Source organism: Lactuca sativa, chromosome 5, assembly GCF_002870075.4.
Source record: "Lactuca sativa cultivar Salinas chromosome 5, Lsat_Salinas_v11, whole genome shotgun sequence".
In the NCBI taxonomy this organism is placed as follows: Eukaryota; Viridiplantae; Streptophyta; class Magnoliopsida; order Asterales; family Asteraceae; genus Lactuca; species Lactuca sativa.
The window spans coordinates 317,513,379-317,538,798 of record NC_056627.2 but is presented as its reverse complement, the minus strand read 5'-3'; the positions used below and the strand labels follow the sequence as shown (position 1 = coordinate 317,538,798).

General features: G+C 31.8%; 1 protein-coding gene across 1 annotated transcript; it reads left to right on the top strand.

Annotated features, from left to right (window-relative positions):
- Nucleotides 1-10,943: 10,943 nt before the first annotated feature.
- Nucleotides 10,944-12,068, top strand: LOC128126087 (uncharacterized). Its single transcript, XM_052763821.1, has 3 exons — nucleotides 10,944-11,456; nucleotides 11,536-11,904; nucleotides 12,051-12,068. The coding sequence occupies exons 1-3, from the start codon at nucleotides 11,328-11,330 to the stop codon at nucleotides 12,066-12,068; spliced, it is 516 nt and encodes a 171-aa protein (XP_052619781.1). The 5' UTR covers nucleotides 10,944-11,327.
- Nucleotides 12,069-25,420: the final 13,352 nt, after the last annotated feature.

Sequence of the window (25,420 nt, the reverse complement as noted above, 5' to 3'; positions counted from 1 at the left end):
TTGATCTATGATTCACATCAAGCTACCCTTTGCGATACTTGCCAGTCCCAGATTAGTGTGCCGATTAACCACACACGCTCCACTAACGACTTAGCAAGGTGCAAAGTGCAATTTCATGAAATAACACCATTTTCACATTTTTCCTAAAGTAACTAAGATTGGGAATTTAATAAAAGTTTAGTTACTTTATCATTATCAATATACTTTTAACGAGAATTAATGTCCTATCCTACCCGTTCGGATAACGACCCTCCACCAATCAAGGAAGCGGTGGGTGAGAGTGGGCACCTATTAAACCACCGTTTTATGTATGTATGTATGTATGTATGTATATATATATATATATCTACTAAACTTATAATATTATAATAGTATAAGGGTTGGATTTTAACTTTTAAAACTCTAAGGTTTGGAATTAAATGTTTCATTGGTGAGACTTTACAAATTCCAAAACTTAAGGGCAAGTTTTGTAACTTTCAAAACTTTTGGTTTCCATAACTTATGAAAACTTATGAGTTTTTAAAGTTCATGAATGAGACTCTTCATATAACTTGAGGAAAAGTTACAAAACTCATTTCAAGAACAACTTAGATCAATTTTAGCTAACAACATTATCATATAATTTCACTGTTGATCTAATCTAACTCATAGCAAGGCAATTCATATCAAATAATACAAATAATAACTTTATTATCTTAAAATTTGACAATTGTCCTTTAATTAGATGGGGATCATCATTACCAAATCAGAAAATACATTTTTTATGATTACTAAATAGTTTGTGGTAATTATCCTAGTCCAATTTTGGCCAAAAACTCGAAATTCTGCAACCTGAAACCCCTACTCGACGAGTACATGAACTGGACTCGTCGAGTTGCCCTTTTACTGAGTGGACTCGTCGATTCAGTCAGTGGACTCGACGAGTTCATTAGTCAGAGGCCAGAAAAATTGATTTTTTTAGCTTTGAAAATTTACCAAGCATCAAATATAACAGAAAACAATCCTAGGCTCTGATACCACTGTTGGGTTTTAAGCACTATAACACTTCTATGGTGCACATGCAACCCTAGATGCTTTGGATCTATGTTTTCTCTAATTATACATGCATTTTCATTTTTCCAAAGCATACATCTAACATCCCAACCAACATACAATAGAGGATATACAATATAAAACTCATAGTTTGATGAATACCTCCTATGTAGTTTGAAGTTCTTAGCCTTGAAAGCTTTAGCACCTCAAGTGTGATGCCTCTAATGTGTCACAAACACCTAATGCAAGAGGAGACTTAAGAGAATAGGCTAGTTAGCTCAAAATCAATTATCACTCTCTTAGAATGAATGGGGCAACCGATTTTGGCTCTAAGGGGTTCCTTTTAATATGTTACAAAGGCTAGGGTTACATCTATGCAAACCCTAATGCACCATGACCTTTCATATTACTTAGGCTCCATGGGTTAAACCTCCATGGACTATCCATGGACTATCATATTGGTTTAGCCCATCCTAATTAACCATGAATCATTGGCCCACACTATAAGAATCATTGATTTACTTAATCAGTCCCCGTATATTTAATTAGTCTCTTTTGATCACAAAATTAATTCCAAATTAATTCTTGATCAATACTAATTAAATAATATGATTTATCAATTAATATATTATACTTATAATATATTAATTAATCACAAATAACCTTATTCTCAAAAGTCCATCCTATCAAATTGCACTGGTGAAGGCAACCCAAAAGGGCCATGTTACTATCGGGTCAAGTACATCCTAGTTATAGTTATGGGCATAAACACCAAATCCAACAGTGCCCTCAACCAAGGTTGTAGAACTCGTTACTCGGAACCTGTTCGGCCGACTACCGAGTAGTGAGTACTCTAGAGTACTCGGGGAGTACTTGGATTCAGTAATTCATGTAGAAATATTTTCAGGGAAATTATATATGTCAAAATCATAAGTTAAAATCGTAGTTTGATTGAAATATTTAACAAAATTAGATACATGTGAATACACAAAAACTGAAAAACACATAATGGTCTTACTACTAAAAATTGAAGATCTATATGTAGTAATAATTACATGTGTGTGTTAAATAATAAATTGTTAAGAATATTATACATATAAATCACCCAGTTGATCGGGTTTTACAACGCTGCTCGGTTCACTATGGGGCCGATCGGGGAGTACTTGGGATTCTGTAACTCGTCTCGGCAAGGGGCCGAATAACGAGTACTCGGAGGAGTAATCGGTCAACTCGACGAGTTTTACAACACTGCCCTCAACTGCCCGCGACACTCATGGACCTTGCTTGTATCTCATTAATAATTTTTTCCTTATCAGTTCATGGTACAGTCAGTGATGGTGGATCAGATGTATTTGAACCTTTCGCATAATCTATTTTGCCTTATTTTTTCGAAGCTCATGGGTAGGCGAGTGTTGGGGTGATGCTCTTAGAGAAGGTTCCCTGTGAATTTCTGTGGTAACTAATTTAGGGCGCTCAATTCATGCTGAGCTAAAAGTCCACCATTCAGCACGACTCGCATCTTGTGTTGCTCTTACTTATGTATAAGTATAGTGATTTGTATACAACATTTATTAGCCATACACAACAATTTATGCTTTAGACGATTATACAGTAGAACTATATAAAACATAACTTGTTGTGTATGACTAAAAAATATTGTATACGGATCATCACCCATAAGTATATTATCTTGCTAACAAAATTATAAATTTATAAATAAGCATAAATTATACATATATATGGAAATTATTATAAATTATATAAGTAATCATACATCATTAATGATTAAAAATTGTTTGCACTGCTCCGTATGCGTCTTCTTCCATTTCAACCATCCAACAGCCGATAAATCACATTCAGTTGTTGGGTACCAAACAAACTGCTCACATGAAAACTCTCAAGAATCCATATCTGAAAGAATCATATATTAGAATATTATCAAAAAAATGTTAAATTGTTAATCATGTATTTTACTTTAAAAGCGTATAAAAATTCATTTATGGTGTATATTGTTTTTTGTGGTTTTTTAGGTTTTGTTACCACTAGATTTATAAGATTCTCAACCTTATTGAATACAATGAGTAGCTAAGAGTATAATTAAACTAGTTTTGGGTTAGTCCGAATTGTGATGTTAACTTGTATTGCAAGTCCGAAACGTGTTTTGTGTATTCCGGACATGTTATTCGTATTTCAGACTAGGTAAATAAGAACAAAAATCTTAAAATTAAACTACTAAAAGTGTAAGAGTAAAGGAATTAAATAAGAACAAAAATCTTAAAATTAAACTACTAAAAGTGTAAGAGTAAAGGAATTATCGGTAAAACAACTAGGTTATCATAATCGTGTTCCATATCTTAACTTTGAAATGTGTAGTAGTGTCCATAATGTGTCCGAATGAGTTTGTAAATCGAAATCCATAATGTATGTATCAGAATAAAATCTACAAAATGGTTTTCTCAGCCGAAATCCGAAACAAGCCGGATTAGTCCGGAATAGACATTACGGAAGGTTTTTGATGAGCCACCTAGGTACACAACCCAAAATGAACTCCGAAATTGCCTATTCTGAAAACCATTTAAAATTACACCAGTAATTTTTTTTCAAAAATACACCAAATAATAGTTAAATTACTCAATTTCCCATATTTGTTTTTATACCGTGTTTAAGAAAAGCGCAGATAATAGTTTTGAATGTATCTATGTTTAAGGAAAGTAGAGATAATACTAGAAATTGTTGGAAATGAAAATAAGGTGATTAAATTAAGCGGGACTTTCCAAAAGTAGAAAGATTCTTGAGCATTTGCTTCTTCCCCAAAAGGCACATGTGGGGGCGTATGGACAGCTTGCAATCCCCAAGGGTCTGAATTTTTATACCAAGATCTTCTGGTTGATTGTGATATACAGATTTAAATATGATATTTTTTAAATAAATATCCGATTCTTTTTAACCATTAAAAGTTTCAGTGATAAGAAAAAAAAAAACTTCTTTTACATAAACATTATTTGTTATTAAACTAAAAGAATATTTTTGTTATTACATTTTGTAATACAATATATAATAATTCGTATGTATTTATTATTATGTATATTATCTGTTGGAAATTTAATATAAATATGTATTTATTATTAAACTTTGAACACAATTAAATATAAATATATTATATATATATATATATATATATATATATATATATATATATATATATATATATATATATATATATTATTAATCTTTAGTGGGTAATGTATTTCTTTAAGAGAATTTCGAAAAGATATATGATATGTTCAAAACAAAATATAGTGAATGAAATAAAGAAATCATACTTAAAATTGAGTAATTGAAATAAAATATTATAAAATATTTATATGTGAGAATGTGTTCCACGTAGTAATAAAAAGCAAGCTAGGGTTTACAATCATGGTATTGAATAACATTAGATGTAACTTGACGACAATGTCAAATCTTAATCTTTTACGAGCCGTGATGAGCCACGTCATTTATGAGGACTTAAGATGACAATTTTGTAAGTAACTAATTAATATATATATATATATATATATATATATATATATATATATATATATATATATATATATATATATATATATATAAATGTGAGTATATGACTTAAGACGACTTTTGTTAAAATGTGACATCAAATCCAAACCTTCGAGAGACATGATACGCCATAATGAGTTTTTTAAAACATTACTTTTACTATGAGACATATGTGTGTATAGGTGGTGCAAATTATGAATTTCATATACAAAAGTCACTGAAGTCATGTTTTTAATTATAATTACAAAATATATAGCATATAAGTATATAATTACTATAAAAAATAGTACCATTATCAATAAGACTATATAATTTTGTTATTATTATATAAAAATATAAAGTATTCTTAATGTGTCAAAAATGTAATTTACTGCTCAAATTAGAATACGGTACATACCTTATACTAGACATGTACGGTATGGAGCGTTTAAGAGTTTTTAGCTTTTAACGTTTGACAAGACGTTATGTTTTGAACAGAAAGTCTCATTTGACATTACAAACTTTTTACGTTTAATTTAAACAAAACGTTTCAAATCCAAATTTTACTTCACATAGCGTTTAACAAAATCCTAATAGCTAAAAGCTACAAGCTAGAAACTACATACCTACCGCTACTCATTACCAGTTATTTTTGTCAAACATGGTCACAACCATATAAAAAATGTTTCATTCAATCGCCACATTATTATTTCTCCATTACTTATGAAAGGGATATTCACAAATCCATGTCACTATATTTTTAAATATTTAATAAAAAACCATTAACCGGAAAAAAAAAGTTACAGAATTATATACAATCTAAACAAGATATACATTTAGGAATTAAAAAGTTACATAATAGAATTAAATAAAATATAAAACGAATAAACTTAAAAATCACAATTAATATATATATATATATATATATATATATATATATATATATATATATATATATATTAAATATAAATATATATTATATATTTTATTAATCTTTAGTGGGTAATGTATTTCTTTAAGAGAATTTCGAAAAGATATATGATATGTTCAAACCAAAATATAGTAAATGAAATAAAGAATTCATACTTAAAATTGAGTAATTGAAATAAAATATTATAAAATATTTGGATGTGAGAATGTGTCCTAGATAGTAATAAAAAGCAAGCTAGGGTTTACAATCATGGTATTGAATAACATTAGATGTAACTTGACGACAATGTCAAATCTTAATCTTTTACGAGCCGTGATGAGCCACATCATTTATGAGGACTTAAGATGACAATTTTGTATGTAACTAATATATATATATATATATATATATATATATATATATATATATATATATATATATATATGTGTGTGTGTGTGTGTGTGTGTGAGTATATGACTTAAGACGACTTTTGTTAAAATGTGACATCAAATCCAAACCTTCGAGAGACATGATACGCCATAATGAGTTTTTTAAAACATTACTTTTACTCCGAGACCTATGTCTGTGTAGGTGGTGCAAATTATGAATTTCATATACAAAAGTCACTAAAATCATGTTTTTACTTATAATTACAAAATATATAAGTATATAATTACCATAAAAAATAGTACCATTATCAATAAGACTATATAATTTTGTTATTATTATATAAAAATATAAAGTATTCTTAATGTGTCAAAAATGTAATTTACTGTTCAAATTAGAATACGGTACATACCTTATACTAGACATGTACGGTATGGAGCGTTTAAGAGTTTTTAACTTTTAACATTTGACAAGACGTTATGTTTTGAACAGAAAGTCTCTTTTGACATTACAAACTTTTTACGTTTAGTTTAAACAAAACGTTTCAAATCCAAATTTTACTTCACATAGCGTTTAACAAAATCCTAATAGCTAAAAGCTACAAGCTAGAAAAAACATACCTACCGCTACTCGTTACCAATTATTTTTGTCAAAGATGCTCACAACCATATAAAAAATGTTTCATTCAATAACCACATTATTATTTCTCCATTACTTATCAAAGGGATATTCACAAATCCATGTCACTATATTTTTAAATATTTAATAAAAAACCATTAACCGGAAAAAAAAAAGTTACAGAATTATATACAATCTAAAAAAGATATACATTTAGGAATTAAAAAGTTACATAATAGACTTCAATAAAATATAAAACGAATAAACTTAAAAATCACAATATATATATATATATATATATATATATATATATATATATATATATATATATATATATATATATATATATATATATATATATATATATAGATCCGGTAATCCGGTAAGAAATTTTTTTTGGTAGGAAGGTAAAAAGTTTTTTTTCTACATATTTTTTTGACGAACAAAAGAAATGAATCACTAGATGATTCATTTGTAAGATGATTCACAAGAAAAAATTCCCAAAAAAACATCTTTATGATTCATTTTTAAGTAAATTAAGAAAAAATTCATTTTTGTGACAATTTTAGTGAATAACAACAAAATCATTGTATAAATGAATCATCGAGATGTTTTTTTGAGAATTTTTTCTTATGAATCATCTTACAAATGAATCATCTAATGATTCATTTTGTTTGTTCGCGAAAAAAATATGTAGAAAAAAAACTTCTTACCTTCCTACCAAAAATTTCCTTCTTATTTGATCTTGACTCTCTCTCTCTCTCTCTCTCTCTCTCTCTCTCTCTCTATATATATATATATATATATATATATATATATATATATATATATATATATATATATATATATATATATATATATATATATAGCTTAGCAATAGTAAACTGGACAGTTTTTTGGCAGAAATGGTCCCTGCACTTTGCTCCTCATTGTTTATCTATTTTGACATTTTTGGTCCTTACAATCAATATTTTTACACTTTTTAGGAACCTTTTAATATTTAAAGTTTTGCCACAAAACTTTAACGGTTTGACAACTTTGATCCATTTGCTCCTCATTATTTACCTATTTTGACATTTTTGGTTTTTGCAATCAATATTTTTACACTTTTTAGGAACTTTTAATATTTAAAGTTTAGCCACAAAACCCTAACGGTTTGACAATTTTGATTCCTTTTCTAAAACTTTGCTAATTCCTACCCCTTTAATTCATTAATCGTTTTGAAACTTCTGATCCTTGTAATCAAAACTTTCACATTTTTTCATAAAAACATGAAAAAACGGTCCGGGAAAAAGTTCGGACTTTTCATCCTTGCACTTTCTACGTCTGTCATATTTATCGATTCGGAAACAATATTGAAAGCTTCTGGCCCCCGCGTAGCAGGGGTAACCTTTCTAGTTTTTCATTATATTTTTTTAGAATTGTCATTTTTACCGTTAAGTCGTTTCGCGGTCATCATCCTCTAGATCATTGGTCGACATAAAAACTTATTTCCGAAGTAATGTTTGTTGTTCAAGTTTTGCTTCATTTTTAAACTCCATCTTCAGCTTTTGCAATTGAAGATTTCCTCAAATTTTTCCTTAAAAAGTATAATTCATTTGGATCCGATATGTTTTTATTTGAAGATGATGCAACTCGCTTTATTTTATCCTTTTATGCCTATCGTTGAAGGGGTTCTTCCAATGAAATCTCGTTGACAGTATCGTTGATGTCGATTGTAGTCCGAGAGTTAAAGTTTGTATGTAGTCGTTCCATTCAGGCTTCTTAGACCGTTTGTTAGGTCCAATAGATTGTGTTAGTAGTCTCGCAGTGCCCATTTCAGGGCATTTTTAGAACTTCATTTGTTTTGACATGGGTAAATACTTTATCAATGTGTTCTTGCTGAGATTATTAGAAAGTGATGACAAAGAAATCAAACTCATTTCTTCTACTTTTATATTAATTGCTAAGATTGTTGTAAGTCCTGTTGAACAGGGTAATCTTAGCTTTCATGTCCCACAATTAGGAAGAAAGACCGTCATTTTCCTGATAAACATTCATTTCTATTTTTGTATGGATTTGTCGAGATGTTGTGTTTTAGGCAAACAACCCATCTCTGTTACAGTTTTTTGTAAGGTGGTGGTGTGTTATAAAATAATATATGAAAAAAATTATTGGTTTGCATATTATAGAGTTAATCGTAGATGAAAAAAATTATTGGTTTGCATATTATAGAATATGAAAGATTGTAGACTGTAGTGTAAAAATATTATGTTGAATTGCCAATACTTACGCCCATAATATGGTATGTATACTTGACTGTCTAAGTTAACAAATAGTATTTTGTTACTTCTTACATTTTTCTTAAAATAAAATAATAATAATAATATGTCAAAACTATAGTAAGAAATCATTATAATAAATGAAATTTCTCATTCCAACACAATCATCCCATCTTTTGACCTTTGGAGTGGAATAGGGACAAGGGCATAAATATACTACTTCTGACAAGATCATTCGATTCTATTGAGTATCCGGAAAAATATTTGATTATATGTACGTTACATTTAGTATTTAATACCCACAAATGATCGCTGTTTGTATATCATAAATCGATCAATCCCCATTGTGAACACTCATGTTTATTGTAATATGTAATGCTTATTTATGTTTGTTTAGAGGGTGAAAACATAACCAGAACAATTTCTGTTTTATTAACAAACTATTTTACTTTAATTATACTTCATTGAGAAAATAACAAAAATAGTCATTTACACTAATTACATTACAAAAATAGCAAAAAAAATCGAAATTACAAAAATAGCCCACAATTTCGCAGATGGAAAAGCCCCATCTGTGAAATCAGCATCCCATCTGCGAATGTACAAACAGCTAAATCACAGCTGTGCTTTAGCTGCTTGTATATTCGCAGATGGAATGTTCCATCTGCGAAATGAAGCTGCCATCTGCGAAATCCCTTTACTTTTCACTATATAAACGTTTTTTTTCTCCATTTTTCACCCTTCTCTACACAAAAACTTTTTCTATCTTTGGGCTTCTCTCGGGATTTTTGCTAGTTTTTGAAGAAAATGGAGAATTATGTCAACAATCCCGCAAATATGGTTAGATTTTAACTCTTTTAATGTTTAAACTTTTTTTATTTTATCATTTATTGTATTATTTAGTGTTAAAAAGGGTAATTTTGTTGTGTTTGATAGTTTTAATATTTCTTTAGTATACTTGAAGTTTAAATGTTATTTTGTTAGTGTTGTTTGAATGTATAAGTAGAGACTGCGTAGATAATGTTTACAATTTGTTATTTTTGTTGTTTGTTTAGTTGTTGTATAACCTGAAAACTTGTATATTCTTATCGTATAATTGTTTATATAAAGTGAAAAATAGTTAAATTACAGTATGTGCAAAATAGTCGTTTGTATATATATTTGTCGTATAAGTATAACATTTGTATAAGTTGAAAATTTGTCTTTGTCGTATATATATTGTTAGAAATTGTTTGTGTTTGTCGTATAAATTGAAAATTTGTATAAAGGTGTCGTATAATTTGCAAAATTGTTAATTTGGTTGTCGTTTTATTTGAAAAATTGTTTGTTTATATGGTTATAAAATGTTAGTTTATATAATTAGAAAGATAAAAATTGTTTATATATTTGTCGTTTAAGTTGAAAATTTGTTTAATAAAATGTTTATATAATTATGTATGATATTGTTTTTTATCGTAAATATATTTGTTGTATAACTTGGAAAATTGTTTATATATGTGTATGTTATTGTTTTTTATCGTAAATATATAAATTATTAATTAAGAATTTGTATTTGCATTACTAATTGTTTATGTACTTATTGCAGTTCGTAATCATATATTTTAAAAACAAAATATTTTTTAGTTCACTAATTTGTTTTTGTGTTTTTTTTTGCAGCATGATTTTAGTTTTATCAATATGAAAGCAATTGTGAACTTAAAATGCTCGGGCAACATATGGGAAGTATTTGAAGTTTTAGATGATGTCAGACGTGCCATTTTCAGAGATACCGTATTTGGTTATTTTATTGATGTCCCTCGTTTACAAGGGGACGCATTGTTGTTCTATAAAATGTTCCTTCATCAGATCCGGTCGGACCCTGTTTTATCTCCAGATGGAATAAAACAATTATATTTTCGAGTAGGCAATACGAAAATGGTTTATGGGCCGGAAGAGTTTTGTTTGATAACCGACTTCAATTTTGGGGAGTATCCAAAAAACATTGGGAAAAAAGGGTCGGAAAAATTATTAAATAGTAAAAAAAGATGTTTATTGCGTGAGCGGCTATTTCCGGACCATACCAATAGTTCGGCGAAAATCGGCGACCTGAAACGTTTAATTTTAAATCGAACATTCCTAGAACTTGACGACGTTGATGCAGTTAGAGTATGTTTGATATACATTTTGTGTGAAGGTTTTTTGAGAAAAGAAGTTAATGATCGGGTGCCACAAGATTGGTTTTTTTTGCTGAGAATTTGGATCTTTGGAACATGTATATTTTGTTTACGTTAAAAGTTTTATTTTATTAAAGTTATAATTTATATAAAAACAAATTTTGTTTTTTTTGTTTTGTTAGTTTCGTTTGGGGTAGCTATCTTTGAGATTTTACTTATGTTGACCTTGAAGATACATGGAACAAAATAGATAATTATTTATCACTTTCTGAGCGTCGTCAAACTTTAAAGTACTCCGTCTCAGGATTTACGGCTCCAATAAGGGTATAAAAATTTTCTTATATTTAAATTGTTTTATTGTTATGTTTTTTATTTTAATTTAACTTTTATTACTGTAATTGTAAAAAATTGTAGATATGGATATATGAGATGATTCCGTCTGTTCGTGCATGTGGATTTGTATTGAGAAAAAATAAAGACATGCCTCGGATGAAACGATGGAGTGGAACAAAAAAATTGAAATGGGTTGACGTGAACAAGATTTGGTCAAAGATACAGGTTTATCAATTTTTCGTTTATTATTAGTAAACTTGATTATTATACTTTATATGCATTTTTAATATGTTTAATTTTTTAGGAGGGGCAACCACCAAGACAAAACATGTTACCGGGTGATGGTGAGATGACATCTTGTTATTATATGTCATTTCAAGAGTATGTTTATGGTGAAGGGAAAGCAGTTTCATCCCCAGTACGGGACCATTTTAAGAGACAAGACGAATCTTCGTGTAGTATGTCGTCCAGTGGTCGCTCTCATGGTAGAGGTAGGGGCAGTGAGAAACACAACCTAGACGAGGTGTTGAAACGGCTACATGCACTGGAGCAGCATTTGTTTATGAACCGACAACCTACAGAGGTTTTTGTTGAAGAAGTGAATACTGGAGAATTTTGGAACGACATTACTTTTGATGATCCGATAGTGTCACAAAGAAAATATGATGAACAGGTTAGTTACACGCTGCATTATTTTTTAAATTTTATTAACATATATGAATACCTGTGTTCATATTTTATATTTGAAAATATAGGTTGTGCAAGATGAAGTGATGAATAAAAACAATACAACTGAAAATGTTTTTGGTGATATTCAAGACGACAATGTTGTTATAGATATTACATTTACGATTTTAATAATTACTTTTTAATGTGTGTTTCGTTATTAAGTAAAAAGTTTTATTTTTAATGTAGGTGTTGGAGGAGAGGAATGACTATGCGGGGAACAAATTTGATGATGATGTGTTTGATGTAAATGATTATAGTGAAGTTAAAGAGGTTCTTATACTTACATTAATTTATATTTTGTTTTTAGTAGATTGAATCATTTATTTAATTAGATATTATTGTTTATTAAATTATGTGTATTTCGTTATTAAGTATAAAGTTTTATTTTTAATGTAGGAGTCGGAGGAGAGGAATGACAATGCGGGGAACAAATTTGATGATGATGTGTTTGACGTAAATGATTATAGTGAAGCTAAAGAGGTTCTTATACTTACATTAGTTTATATTTTGTTTTTAGTATATTGAAACATTTTTTTAATTAGAGATTATTGCTTATTAAATTAGGTGCCGAACGAAGATGAAATAATAATTACGGGAATTGTAGATTATTTTGATGAGTATGATGGCAAAGAAGTTACACCCGATAAACCGAGGACTCGAAAACCATCACAATATTTGTGCCCTCCTTACACCGAAGTATTCGTTTTATTTATAAACTCATGATTTTATGTTTATGTGAATTATCTGAAAGATAGAGATTTAAACATTTGAATATTGTTTTTAGTTGCACACGACACCGAAGCAAAAAAGAAGAGCAAAAAAGAAGGTTGATATCAAATCAACAAGCCCCGTTCCTCCTCCAGTTTTTGGTGTTGCTCACGACTTCTCCATGTTGCGCCTGCAACCTTACGTAGCAGGCGGTGAGGTTGTCATCCAAAATTATTTATTTCATTCATATGATGCCCAACATCGTTTGTTTAATTTCGTGTTAGATAGAGATTTTTGGAGCTCATTGTTTGGGCATACACACGACGGATGGTTGGAGTCATCAGTAAATTAATTGTTAATTTATTATTTTAAAAGTTAATTGTTTTTTAGTCAATAACAAAAGTATCATGTGTGCAGCATATAACCATTTGGTACCGACTATTGATGGAGAGACGGTTTGAGGGCGACCGACATACAATAATGCCTCCAAATTTTTTTGTTTCTCATGCTTTGGAAGAAGGGCAGGATTGGAGGGCGTTTATGGCTGGTATTGCTACGTACCCCAACTTCATGGTTGCTTGGTGGGATGTTGATACGGTAAACTTAATTGTTTATATTGAAAATAATATCGTTATTTTTGTTATGTTTTTGTATTGTGATGTAAAGAAACATAATTGTATTTTCTGATCCTTATACAAGTCTTATTGCCGATTCATTCATCCCCTAATCATTGGCTATTTGGGGAACTACGATTAGCGTCAATGGAAGTGCATATTTATGACAGTCTTGGTAGAGGGGCTTATGAAAAATTCAAATCTGAAGGAATCTTTTCTAAATTTGAACGTCGGGTGGCAAATTATTTGGACAAGATTAAGTATTGGGCCCGGAGGAACATCCCAAGGATTCCATTGAATATGCAATTCATTTATGAAGAAAATGTTCCCCAACAAAGTAGTCATTTGGGAGACTGCGGTGTTTTTGTTTGTATGTTTATGGAGCAATTCGTTTTAGGTCAACCAATACGTGTTCTTATTGACCCAAAGAACGCGGCTTTAGAGTTCCGTCAACGGATGGCAAAAAATTTTTGGGGGTCTAGTCTTGGTCCTATGTAGTTGGATTATATAATTATATATCTAAATTAATGTTGGATTTGATTATTAGTTTATTTTTTACAGTTTCGTCAACGGATGACAAAAAATTTAACGTTACAACAATTACAACAAATTAATGATCTACTAATAACTTATCAATACATACAACATAAGAACGACTACAACATTTGTTTTAACGTTACAAGTACACTGTTCTAAACGTATGTACAAATGCAACAATTTATTGACCAAACAACTTCAAAACCATAAAAACAATATTAAAAAGCTTACAACTTGTAAACAAGAACTGCCAAGAACAACACCCAACTACAAACCAACGCTATCTTTAACTTCTTATTTTCTTATTGAAAGAGCTTATTAGAGTTAGCTACTTTAGCTATTACCATAGATGATTGGTCCTTCTCTTCATCAACCCAACTGATAAACCCGCATTTTGGTCCCTGTTAAATTTAACATTGACAGTAAGAAAATAAATTTTTGTCATGTAAACACGAGGGTTTAAATTTGAATGACGTTAACAACATGATACCAAATATGGGCAAGCGTAAAACAATCTTCCTGGGTTTTTAGCTATACCCGAAATCCTAACGATACGTTCTCCTCCGCAATTGCAATATGCCATTAGCCTTCTTTTTCTTTTAAATCGGAGTTACTTTCTTAGTTAAATTTTTCATACTGAGTGACACCCATTTATAGAAGAAATCATATTACAGACAATTCTTTTTGACTATGAAATGAACTGGTTTGACTATGAATTCAAAAAGTTGAACTACGAAATCCAGACAAGTACATTCTGTACTATTGTCATGTCGGTCAGTGAAATTTGACTATGAAATGAACTGGTTTGACTATGAATTCAAAAAGTTGAACTACGAAATCCAGACAAGTACATTATGTAGTATTGTCATGTGGGTCAGTGAAATTTGACTATGAAATGAACTGGTTTGACTATGAATTCAAAAAGTTGAACTACGAAATCCAGACAAGTACATTTTGCAGTATTGTCATGTCGGTCAGTGAAATTTGACTATGAAATGAACTGGTTTGACTATGAATTCAAAAGGTTGAACTACGAAATCCAGACAAGTACATTCTGTAGTATTGTCATGTCGGTCAGTGAAATTTGACTATGAAATGAACTGGTTTGACTATGAATTTAAAAGGTTAAACTATGAATTTTGAACAGTAGAGATACAATATTTTCTATTTATAATTGCATTTGTTTGATATTGCATTTGTGTGATGATTGTAGAGCACTTTCATCGGTTTTGAAAATGAGTACTTACAGCGAAAGAAGCTTTTCTCTGTTGTGTTTTGAGCATTCTAACACTCCTAAGTGTACATGCAACCCTAAATACCTTGGATCTATGTTTTCTCTATTATACATGCAAATATGAACATCCAAGGTATTATCCTAATCTAGCATACAAAACTATCAATATAACAAGTTAGAATACATACCTCTTTGATGTAGAAAGTCTTCATGAAGCTTGAGTGCCAAGTGCCCCAAGTGTGACACCTCAAATGGTTCACACAACACCAAATACACTCGGAATAACTTGAGAGAATTCTACACTTCATGAAATCGGCTAGCCCTTATTTTTACACACTCTAGTGCCGATTTTGGTCAAGAATAAGATCTTTATATAGTGTTACAATTAGGGTAAACCCTAATTGTCATGACTTTCCATTTCCTTGGATCCATGGGTTCAAATACACCATGAAGCATCCATGGACCATCCTATGGGTTTTAGCCCAACTTGATTATCCATGGAGCATTAGCCCACTATACAAGTATGGATGATTTACACAATCAACCCATATATTTAATTAGTCTTCTTTTGATCACTTAATTAATCCTAGATTAATTCTTGATCAATACTAATTAAATAATCTTATTATTCTTATTATTAATATACTAGAACTTATAATATATTAATAACCATAAGTGTCTTATTTCTCTCATTATAGTCTATCCAAGTGCATGATGCCATGCAACCCAAATGGACCATGCCGGGTCGGGTCAAGTCTTACCAATTATAGTTATGGACTTAGACATTAATCCAACAGTCTCCCACTTGGATAAGTCTAAAACTAATATTGCGTATGACTTCAGGAACCGACTGGCAATCGTAGCTCTCAAAAGCTTCTATCGAACTCTGACCTTGTAGATGAACTCTGACCTTTGTCAATGACTTGTCCATTAGATAAGGGATCATATATTCCTCCATTCTAGATATCATATGAACTGAGACATGGATTATAATCATTCTCTCTGTCCATTTGTTGTTTCCCGATTTCCGATTTATGACGACTGACTAATTGAACAAATCAAATCAGTCCTGGCCCGGCCGAGCACTTCCATTTGTCATCATCAAATCATCGAGGGGCCCACAGATATCGCTTTTATCCCGAAGGTAGAAGGAATGGATAAACTTCGACTCATATGGCTTGTTCTACTACTTGTTGAATCATACACAAAGGCACATTTTATAGCACCGAGTTACCAAATGCGTTTTCGTGCAATCAATGTACAACCAACTCATAGTAACAACTCATATCTCTAGGTTTGAAGAATATAAGATATTATCGTCTCATGATCACTCGTGATAAAATCCATGAAGTGATTCCAATGAGCGCGGGTTGAATCCAATACTCAGAACTTATGAGCACTCATGAGTGTTGTAGCCCTTTGTCCAACACCTTAGACCTCTACAAGCCAACCCATGACAATCTTAATTCATATCTACTTCCAACATATGACCGACTGTGGATGGTTTGAATAACTTAGTCATTCCGGAAGAATAACCCAGTTTATTCGGGAAGTCAAAACATGCAAATTGAAACACAATAATAATTGAATCCAATATGGTATCAAAACCTATGAACATAAATAAAACACCTTTTATTTATCACCATATGATTACACATTATTCATTGTATGCTGTTTCAGCTATCAACTTTATTCTTGAATTTAAAACAATAGTTGTCCCATGCTCCAAGCATGTACACTATGTTTTTCTAAACACTAGTCATGTCACACACCAAGTATGCATACTATGTTTGTCTATGATCTTTACTTTGTGAACTAGATCAATTGAACATAAATTCAATGATTCTCTTTTCACACTCCCAAATCCTTACTGCAAATGCAAGAATTCCAAATTCATGTCATTTACTGAAATCTGTTAGATTCTAAACTTATATGCATTGATCCTCTTGTAATGATTATGCACAAAGTCAGAAAGACTTGACAACAATCATTACAGAGTATTCCAAAGGAGATCAGCTCCTTGGAAACATCCTTCTTGCATTAAGTTTCCTAATCTTAAACAGATTGAAAATTCTAACTTTGAAACATTTCCAGATTCCATTTTGACTATCACTTCTGAACAAGAGTTGCCTCCTTACAGACTATGTCAATATGATCCTTCCAGACTTATCACTATACTTCCAACTGTCCTTGAGCAACCAATCTTTGGTAAACCTTATATTGTCTTCGACAGTTGTTTAATCCTTTTAGTCATATCCAGTTCTAAACCTTTTCCCTTCTTAATGCCCCAGGCATTTGGAAAATTTTTGAATGGATGAATATAGCACATGTAATCGATCCTATATCCAAAGCATATGGGACACGATTCATGACGTCTCACATAAAGACTAAACCAGTCTTTTGCTATAATATTTCCATTTCAATTTGCCAAGTTCTCATAATTCAGATTATGAAAAGGGATGCCGTAATCATAATCGGATTTTAGAACGCAAACAATGGACCCATATACTGAATTTCCTTATGTTGAGCCATTCCAACATGAAATTCATATATATTTCCTTGACTAAATGATTAAAACCTCACGATCTAAGCTTATAGATTTGAGATGAAGTATAATTTTATCTCCCTTAATTATAGCAAAACAACTTTTTCCCAATTGAAACCTTTTGTTTTCTATAATTAACATTGCTAACTCGCAATACTTTATCATAATTATCATGCTCCCACTAACATGATGATTATTAGCATAACACTTATGCTCCCACTAACTTTGACATGTACTCAGAAATCAGTTGACTTTCTTACCAAAGTTCAGATTTCTGATACTAGATTGTTTTGATAAAACTTTATCAAAATCATACACCTTCCCTTAGATAGCACACTTGTGTGTCTAAACAATTATGAAGAGGGATGTCGTAATCATAATGGTTAGACCTTTTTGCCACTTCTCACAAGTCCAGGTTAGTGTGCCGGTAAACCACACACGCTCCACTAACGACTTTGAGAATGCAAATATCACAATTGCTATCTAGCTAAAATCTACTTAGTGAAAGTGTTTCCTCACCATCATTTTCATGAATCAGAGAGAAACCTTATGACACTTAGATTTAATGGTGTATGTGTTCTTATCCATGTGAATTGTCAAAACCATAGTCACAAGACAAGGATAATGACAAATCCAAACTCATATGGATTGAACTCAATCTTAATTTCTTGCCACCTGGCAGCTCAAGGGTCTGCCATTGCTTCCAAGTTGTTGTGCAACTAATTGAGAACTCTAAGAACTCATATGCAAAGCCAACTTTACTGGAATGGGCACAGAATATGTCAACATGATAGGTTATAAACCTCAAGTCGTGTGCTAGTGAAGAACTTCAGGTTTTATTCTTGATTAGTTCTTGAGACTTTCAAGACCTTTAAGACTCCCACTGTCCTCTTGACCTATAAGACTTTCTTGTCAGTTATTCAAGAGATAGTGTGGATTCTAACCAAGACAAACACTTCACACAATTGGCTTAAGTTGGTCTTTGTTTTATCCAAAACATCACAACTTACCAATTTCAAATGTACAAGAGTAGAAAACTTTTACTCTTACATTTGACAAGTGTTTTAAACATTCTTTGAGACATGTCACTCAAGTTACAATCTTTGAGTATGACTCTAAGACTTGTATTGGAATGAAGTATGAATCCTCTTCTTGATTTAACCACTTCAACAATTCATAGTTCCTCTTCTTCGCTATAAGAAAGCACTTAGAGAATGAATTGTGATAAGGTCCTTAAATCATTAAGATGATCATAAAAACTGATACGAAAGTACTCTCCCATCTTTTCAGATTTGAGAAACTTCTATCCTTCTGCCTAATTTGATTCTTCTTATTCGCTTTGCCTTACATTGGAACCTTTTCCAATGTCTTAGAATTACACTTAAGCTTGTAAGTATAACCATATTTACTGAGCTTTAGTAAACTATGACGAATAGTCTTATCAATCTTTTGTGGTGGACTTAATCAGTGCACAAGAATGTGTACTCGTTCCCTTAGTCCTTTACTTGACTCACACATCCATGTGAACGAGTAATTAGTCTTAATTTTTCCAATACTTGAAAGTTCTCATTCATCATGCTATACAACTTGCATGATTCCAAGTTCCGGTCCAATTGAAACTTGGGTGATGAGAATCTTTCCTTATTTGGTAAATTTAGACATTACCACAAATGAAAGAATCAATTTCATATTTCCACTCTTGCTATTAATGGAATCATATAAGCAACAATTTTTCCTCAAATGTCATTGTAAGGATATTTTAAAATAAATAAAATCAAAATTTTTGTTTTATTTTAAAACTTTGCGGAAAAACTTATCCTTACAATCCATATGAAAACTTGTTGTTATCTATTCCTAAGCAATATCTCATAACTCCTAAGAAGTAGCTCAAGAATCCGATCTTCAAGCTACGTGATAGAAATCCATCTACGCGATCAGATTCAGCATACTCTTTCTTTAAGTTTCTTTACTTTTCTTTGATTCTTAAAACATCACCATGTGACCCAGTCACATCATGTATCAGGAATCTCAGAATAGAACTTAACAGAGTTAGATAGTGGACTTTACCTGAAGTAGAGTCAAACTTATTGACTTTAACATCCTTAGGTAAATTTGGCAGCTTCGCAACCAATGCCCCTTTCTTTGGCAATATAAACATATGGACCCTTTGATAATGGTACACGGGACTATCACAGACTTAGCTTTTCTCTTTACCATTTGGTCAACCGAGTTGACTATGGCCGAGCCCTTTCCATTGGGAAGAGAGAGCTTTACTGGATATCCAATGTCATCATTGTCAATGTCCATAAAGTTTTAGGAAGTTGATCTTAGCAAATAGATAAGATCATTAAGGGTCTTGTCATAGTCTGTTTCATAGGTGTTCCAAAAGAACTCACTATGTGACTTAGAAAGTAGTTGAACCACCAACTTTCTCAAGACTTTGACACCCAACTCTCCCGGCTTGTCAATATGTGACTACATCTCCAAGATGTGATCACACCTAGACCTTGCCTTGCCAATAGGGCTTGAGTGACCTTGAACTGGTGGGTTAGGGAGAATAATTGGAGGAGGTGAAAGAAGTATGATTTCCATGGGACATCATCTTCATTTTGGAAAGCTTGTTTCAAGAGATTTGGGAAGATCATAAATGTCTAATCCTGACATGTTTTGGGAGATATTCAAGATAGTTGATCTAAAGTCCTTAATATGACACCCAATATAAGATATTAAGGCTAGGAGCCAACAAACTATTTTATAGCTTAGAAGAGGTATGCCGTAATCCAAGCTATAGAATATTTGAAGGTAGGTGAATGACGAGTCACCAATTTCCACCAAGATAAATAAAATGTATTATTAGGTTTTAATTGGTTTTGAAACTCCTAGATATTTTGAGATTCATTGAACTGTTCAATGACATGTTTCAATCTCGAGTGTGCCCTTCAAGTTTTGTGACTGGGATGCCGAGGATCACAAAACAAGGTGTGAAGTAACCATGCAAATTACTTGGTACCCTTAAGTGTTTACCCCTCAATCGATGTGCCGATTAACCACACACGCTCCATCGATACTATGATAAACATTAAGTTACCCTTTGCCTACCTTGTTAAATACGAGTTAGTGTGCCGGTTAACCACACACACTCCACTAACCGACTTAAACAAAGTGAAAAGTGTGATTTCATGGATTAGCACCTTATTCACATTTTCCTAAGTAACTAAGATTGAGTATTATTAAGAGTTTAGTTACTTAGTATATCTCATTAATACTTTTAATGAAGGGAGAATTATAGTCCTGTCAAACCCGTTCGGCTAACGACCCTCCACCAGTCAAGCAAGCGGTGGGTGAGAGTGGACACCCATTAAGTTGCCATTTTATAGGCAACAACCTTATATCCACCTTATAGACCGACTTCGTGAATGAGGTGTACTAGTGGTAAGACTGACTTTACTCTTATACATATATATATATATATATATATATATATATATATATATTATTAACTTATAATATTATAAAGTATAAGAGTTGGATTTTAACTCTTTAAAATTCTAAGGGCTAACTTGGAATTAAAGTATTCATAAGTGAAAACTTTTCAAATTCCAAAACTTGAAGGGCAAGTTTTGAAACTATTCAAAACTAATTAATTCCATAACTTATGTGTTTAAAGTAGTTTTAATCCAAAAACTCTTCAAGTTCCATAACTTGAGGACAAGTTATGGAAGACTTTAAACTAATAAAGAATTAACTTTTCTTTATTTTATAACTTATGGAATTAATTAAGGTTACACTTTTTTTAATTTATTATTTAATGAAGAGACTCTTGGTCCTCCATAACTTGAGGACAAATTATGGAGTCATAACACCATTTAATTAGAACTAGACTCTTCATTTTTGTAACCTTTGCCAACTTTTATGAGTTTTATGAAACTTAAATATGACTTTTCATATAACTTGAGGACAAGTTACAAAAACACATTTTAGAATCAACTCTTAGATTAATTTGGATTGAAAACAACTATTTCACTCAACTTTTCTATTAATCTAAGCAACTCATAAGAACAAGATAATTCAAATCAAACTTTTTCATGTAATTAGTCTAAACCTTAAACTAATACAAAACATGAATCTATTGACAATTATCTTTGAAATTGGATTAGCATGAACATTACCACATCAAAAACAAGTTTATAAGTTCAAAAACAACTTAGGGTAATGTTCCTAGTCCATTTTTAGCCAAAAACCTCAAAAATATGCTGTCTGGGGCTCCTACTCGTCGAGTACATGAACCTAATCAACGAGTAGGATGATTTTACTCATGGACTCAGCGAGTTCATCAGTGGACTCGGCGAGTCCAGTGCCCAGAAAGCCAGAAAATCGAGTTTTTCAACATTTTCCAGCAATTTGCATCAAGTATAATTGAAAACAAGCCTAGGCTCTGATATCACTGTTGGGTTTTGAGCATTCTAACACTCCTAAGTGTACATGCAACCCTAAATACCTTGGATCTATGTTTTCTCTATTATACATGCAAATATGAACATCCAAGGTATTATCCTAATCTAGCATACAAAACTATCAATATAACAAGATAGAATACATACCTCTTTGATGTAGAAAGTCTTCATGAAGCTTGAGTGCCAAGTGCCCCAAGTGTGACACCTCAAATGGTTCACACAACACCAAATACACTCGGAATAACTTGAGAGAATTCTACACTTCATGAAATCGGCTAGCCCTTATTTTTACACACTCTAGTGCCGATTTTGGTCAATAATAAGATCTTTATATAGTGTTACAATTAGGGTAAACCCTAATTGTCATGACTTTCCATTTCCTTGGATCCATGGGTTCAAATACACCATGGAGCATCCATGGACCATCCTATGGGTTTTAGCTCAACTTGATTATCCATGGAGCATTAGCCCACTATACAAGTATGGATGATTTACACAATCAACCCATATATTTAATTAGTCTTCTTTTGATCACTTAATTAATCCTAGATTAATTCTTGATCAATACTAATTAAATAATCTTATTATTCTTATTATTAATATACTAGAACTTATAATATATTAATAACCATAAGTGTCTTATTTCTCTCATTATAGTCTATCCAAGTGCATGATGCCATGCAACCCAAATGGACCATGCCGGGTCGGGTCAAGTCTTACCAATTATAGTTATGGACTTAGACATTAATCCAACATTCTCAACTACCAATTTTCTTGCATAACCTTCAAAGAACAAATCCCAATACCTTCACAGCCATTAAGAAAACCGATACCAACCGCTTTCAATTCTGTTTTGTGGCTTTAGGTTGCGTGGTATAACATACTTCTTTTATTGAGTTATATAATATTTCATGGTAATGTATCTCGATTAGTTTTTACTTATCACTAATATGTGTTCGTTTTTATGTAGATTCGTACCTTCCTTAGGTGCATGATACCGCTGATATATGTGGGTTATTTACCCCTTCTTGGGAGCTATCTGACAACAATGTACTTCGCAGTGGCTTTAGATGGAAATCATGAACCACTACTCTTAGCAATTGGTTTGGGAACCTTAGAGTGTGAAGAATCATGGAGATGGTTCATGATGAGGTTAAAAGATTGTTTAGGTGAGGACATAGAGGTTGGTTTCATAAGCAACCTGTGTGAAAAAATAGACTTTGGTGTTCAGAGTGCCTACCCAGATTCCTATCATGGATATTGTCCTAAAGATATAGCTCGAAAGATACGTGAGTCTGTCGAACATAACAATACGGAAGTCGAATCGTTGTTTTGGAAGTCATGTAATGCATATAGCGTTGATGATTTTTACTTGTGTTTGGAAAGGTTGCAAAGTACATGTAGGAAACCACCTTTCTGCACCTTGCTTAGGAGTCCAATTACTGGCTTGACGATATACCAATTTCAAAATGGACACGAGCATTTTTCCCAAAAATACGTTACAATGTTAAATCGATTGACGTCCCTGAAATTTTGCAAATTATATCCACACGTGAGTTTCCTATAACAACGATAATTGAGTTAATCACCACGTCGATACAATCAAAGTATGCTGAACGGGCCGAAGTGGCAGGTAAGGGAGATTTTTATATTTAGTTTTTTTATTGTGCTACTATTTTTATTAAAATATCAAATTTTACAAGGAGGTTGTCTGGTGGGTTGACCCCTTACGTTGAGAGTAAGGTTAAAAAATGTCTCAACAAGTCTTATAATTGGAATGCAAGACGTTTGTATGGGGATACATTTGAAGTCGATGACAATTTTGCCACCATCAACGTACAACTTGAACGAAGGGTATGTAGTTGTGGTAAATGGCAAAAAAGCGGTATACCATGTGGCCACGCTATAGCATGTCTAAGAACCCGTACATCTGAATCCATTCACAGAATGGTTGATTACAAGTTCACTAATTATGTGTATCGACTTGCATATGGATCTGAGTTGGTGAATACTATACCATCACATGTGCATTGGGAAATACCAAATGAAACGGTGGTCCTGTTACCTCCCTCAATGCAGTAGTTATTCATGTAGCACCTTTATGTTTTATGTAGTATTATGTATTATTTTTTTATGTACCTCGTTTTTATTTTAGTGTCGTGTTACGTATTAGTTATCCATGTACCCTATTTATATTTTATGTCGTATTATGTATTAGTTATTTATGTACCCCATTTATATTTTATGGCGTATTATGTATTGGCTATTGAGGAAACAACATACATTAAAAGAAATGGACGTTTATTAAATAGTAACGACTACACACATACAACAACAAACAACTTAAATAACGAAAAACAATTAACTTAACCAACATGCATATTAAAAATAAGGGACATTCTTTAAAAGATTCCATGCATCTAAGTGGGTAAACTCGCTACCATTATATTCAAAACGGTATAGTTCCAAAGCCACCTGCCGTACAATGTCTTCATCCGTATTTGCATGTTCGTTATCCAACTCGTTATAAATACGTTGAAATTGTTTCACCTTTATTTTCAAATCCAGAAACTTCGCTTTGACATCTCTTCTTCTTCGATATTGAGTACGCCTCATTAAATTGTGAAACAAATGACAGACACGAGACCAAAATGATTCAGCACGAACTTGTGGGGGACCCGGTGGAAAATCCTCCTCTACAGTTATAATCCAAGCTTGAACCAAAGCGACCTCCTCTGCGTTCCTCCATATATGTGGTGAGTCCATAATTGCAAGGAGGGACGTAATACGATACAATTACAACGGATATTAAAATCTATTTATAACGACTCCTTACTTTCCTGGCGCAATGGCTTGTCAATTCAAGCAGCAATGTATTGTGTTGTCATTCGACCGGGGATGACTTGTCAACTTGAACAGTGATATGTTGTGTTATAAGTATAGTACACTGCATTCGTTAGTTAATTTTGACTATGAATTACAAACATATTAGAAGATTGGACTGCGATTTTGTGTAGAAACTACTATAAATTGACCTTAAGTTACATAAATAGTTTATTAAATAAACCAATACAACTATTCAAATATTGTTTTTTAGATTCTACTCTCTTTGTTTCAATCAAAATGAGTTCTATATCATGGAGCAATGAAGAGTTCTTGGTTCTTACACATGCTTATATTCATGTGTACGAGACAAGCAAGTTGAACGATCCAATGTTTTGGAGCTGTTTAACCAATATTTTCAATGATGAAAAATGAATGGATACAAGAAACGATCGTGACGAACTAGACATCTTAGCAAGATGGTATGAAATGAAAACCGAAGTTCTATTATTCAACGATCTTTATACCAAAATTGACGACACCCG